The 3572-nt window shown below is 40.5% G+C and overlaps 1 protein-coding gene across 4 annotated transcripts in view; it reads right to left on the bottom strand.

Moving 5' to 3' along the window:
* Positions 1–3572, bottom strand: part of stard13b (StAR related lipid transfer domain containing 13b) — an 89768-nt gene that overhangs the window by 45594 nt on the left and 40602 nt on the right. The window contains exon 1 of one of the 4 annotated variants that reach the window (XM_016274847.1): positions 2957–3413. The exons of the other annotated variants lie outside the window; for them this stretch is intronic. Coding sequence (XP_016130333.1) covers positions 2957–3080 — 124 coding nt within the window. The 5' untranslated portion in view covers positions 3081–3413. Of the gene's footprint in view, positions 1–2956; positions 3414–3572 lie in introns of those variants that run through there. 4 annotated transcript variants of the gene reach the window in all.

Here is a 3572-nt window from a genome sequence, read left to right as displayed (position 1 = left end):
CCCGGTGGCAGCGCTCCCGGTGTTGCCGAGGCACAGCGCAGACTGTTGTCGTGGGGATCGCGGGTGGATTTAGCGGAGGGAACCGAGACGGGCTCGTCTTTTTCTTGGTCCTCACCTGCTAGATCCACGGCTCTCTCTCTCTCTCACGGTTCAGAAGCCCGCGCTGCGGTTACTCGCGGTCCCGCTCGCAGCGGTCCCGCTGTTGCCCAAAGCGAATCTCGACGCAGCTCGAGTTCCTGAAGGTGAACGTCTCTAGGTTACGTATGTAACCATGGTTCCCCGAGGGAACGAGACGCTGCGTCTCTTTGCCATACTCCCTGCATCCCTGCAGGCGCTACTTCATCGAAGCTGGGTGGCACCCGGCCGGATGCGCTTTTATGCTTTCTGGTGCTTATGTCACCCTGCTCGTGACGTCTCGCTGCTCCATTGGACGGATTTGACACGTGCTTCAGAACGCGGTCACGCAAGGGCGTTCCCAAAGCGAATCTCGACGCAGCATCTCGTTTCCTCGGGGAACCATGGTTACATACGTAACCTAGAGACGTTTTCAATATTGATAAAAAATGTTTCTTGAGCAGCAAATCAGCATATTAGAAAGATTCTGAAGGATCATGTGACACTGAAGACTAGAATAATGATGCTAAAAATTCAGCTTTGCCATCACAGGAATAATTTACATTTTAAAGAAAAGAGTTACTTTAAATTGTAATAATAGCTATTTTATAATAGTGCTGTTTTTAACTGTATTTATTAACAAATAAACACAGCTTTGCTGAGCATAAGAGACTTCTTTCAAAAACATTTAAAAATCTTACTGACCCCAAACTTTTGAATATTACTATAAACAGTCATTTTCAGTTTGTCCAAAGCTTTCAACAATAAACCTTCTTTTGAAGGACAAAACTAAAAGGTGGAGCTCTATCTGCCAGAATATCCTTCATGGTTGAACTTTTAATAGAGGCTCAAGTAAGACTGAAATATATCCCTCTTGGGAGCCACACTGAGCTCTCCACCGTCATGCCTCAAAGAGCTCCTCATTGTTTGGCATGTGTATAAACAGTCAGGCCAGAACGTGCACATGACTGCCACCTACACAGCACATCACATCACATCTCTGAAATACATATGGAAATGAACCTGATAAGCATGCCAACAATGCCTCAACATTTCATCACAATACCCATGGCAGCCGGATCATCATGTGCCCAAATAAACAAAGAACCTTGAACAAGACAAATATACAAGCTGTTAAAGATTTTTAATTACTGTCCAATAAAACAAATAGATGGACCACCATAAAGCACTCTAAGAGAAAAATAAAGCTCCAATATGAAAAGTGATTACTAGTGTTTTTTACGGTGAACGTTTTAGTGCAGTCAAATCACAATTCTGAAAACAAAATAACAAATTACAAACGCAAATGCAAGTCTAAAAAACAAAATAACAATTCAGAAAGCACAACAACAATTCAGAAAACATTATAACAAGTCAGAAAACACAATGACAAATTCGAAAACAAAATAAGTCAGAAAGCACAACGACAAATCCGAAAACAAATGAACAAATCTGAAAACACAATGACAAATCAGACAAACTGGAAAAGGTAGGTGTAGTTTGAGACAGCGCCATTGGTTTGGGATTACTCACCGCTGACTGGACGAGGCATCTGTCAATCAAAAAATATGGAGTGTCTATTTACATTTAGTTAAAAGTGGCTGCAAACCATCAGCTCTAGTGGCACAGATGGATAAGTGCTAGTCGTTGGGATTTTGACGCGATCGACCAGGGTTCAATCCCACCTTTTGCTGAACTTTTTTTCCTCCCTTTTCAAATCTCGTATCACATCGTAAAGGCATTTATTTTCAATAAAAATTAAGGAAAGTACCTACCTCTTCCGGGTTTGTCTGATTTGTCGTTGTGTTTTCTGACTTGTTCATTTGTTTTCGGATTTGTCGTTGTGTTTTCTGAGTTGTTATAATGTTTTTTGACTTGTTGTTGTGCTTTCTGAATTGTTATTTTGTTTTTTAGACTTGCATTTGCGTTTGTAATTTGTTATTTTGTTTTCAGAATTGTGATTTGCTTTGCACTTCACGGCCACCGTAGATTTAGAAGTTTATAGATGTTAATAGCATTTTCTAAAAGTGTTCAGCATATCTGCCAGTAAATTCACACTTAAACGCACAAAAATAAAATGCTGAGAGTAGACTAGTGGAAGACTGATTATGCAAAACTCCCCTTCTATGTTTCTGAACCTAAACATAGAAGCCTGATAAAAATGGTAATATTGAAAACAAATGTGCTGCTAAGAAGAAAATTTCAGACGGCACTTAGAGGCTTTCGCATCTGAACTCTTCATATATATATTTTATTATATATATATATATATAGGCCTATACACACACCCCTACTGAATTATACTGAAACACGTTGTTAAATGTGTTTCAAATTATATTATAAACGTAAAAAGTGCCACGTTAATTGGCTAAAACAACATTTTGATATGTTGCTACCTTGCTGTAGCCTAATCGTTTTACCGTTTAAATTTCAATGCAAAATCTACAATAGACTGAAAAATAGGCTACTTCGTGGCGCAGAAGCAAATTTAACCCAGCAATGAATGAATTTCACAACTAATTGAAGTAGACAGACTTAAATAGTACTTTCTTGTAACCAATGTACTCTAATAATCTTGATTATTTACAACATCGAAATATTTAGGCTATATTTAGTAGGCTAAAAGGTGTGACAACTAGTCTCAGTCTTTCCTATTGTATTATTCCAAACCCCTAAAGCTAATGCAAAGATTAAGCAACTTGAAGCGTCAGCAACGATGCTCAATAAGGTCAAGACAATAAATAAATGCAAACGTTTTGTTCTCACGCTGTGCACGTCATCACATCACTGTCAGCGTGCGCTGTAACGCAGAGCGCGTGAACTTTACTTCAGTGTCACTAACCTGCCAGTCGTCTCTCTCTGACACTTTTCCACAATAAATCCCAAGCTTTGGACGTGGATTCTCTGAGCTGCTCGCTGAACGATCGTCTGAGTGTCAGTGTGAGAGACTTTCGTTTCGCTGTCATCGTCAATCCGCGCTCATAATAATAATCAATCAGTGGCTCCCGTTATTTCTCAAAGATACAGAGACTCCTCGTCCTCTTCTTCACCTGCCCCGCACCCACAGACCGCAACGGGAAACTTTTCCGAAAAATAAATACATATCAAAAACAATAATGTGGTAATAATCTCCCGAATAATCCAGTTTAGGACACGCGTTGGTACAAAACGCGCAGCCGCTGTCTGGAGCCGCCGTGTTTCAGAGCAGATGTGGGTTTGTTTGAAGTTTCCCCTTCTGCTCGTAACATAAGATCACTCTCACTCTCTCCCTTTCTCTCTCAAACACACACACACACTCTCTCTCTCTCTTTCTCTCTCAAACACACACACACACACTCTCACTCTCTCCCTTTCTCTCTCAAACACACACACACACACTCTCTCTCTCTCTTTCTCTCTCAAACACACACACACACACTCTCTCTCTCTCTTTCTCTCTCAAACACACACACACACAC

Source organism: Sinocyclocheilus grahami, unplaced genomic scaffold, assembly GCF_001515645.1.
Source record: "Sinocyclocheilus grahami isolate Dianchi unplaced genomic scaffold, SAMN03320097.WGS_v1.1 scaffold6.1, whole genome shotgun sequence".
Classification (NCBI taxonomy): domain Eukaryota; kingdom Metazoa; phylum Chordata; class Actinopteri; order Cypriniformes; family Cyprinidae; genus Sinocyclocheilus; species Sinocyclocheilus grahami.
This window is presented reverse-complemented; position numbering and strand designations above follow the sequence as displayed.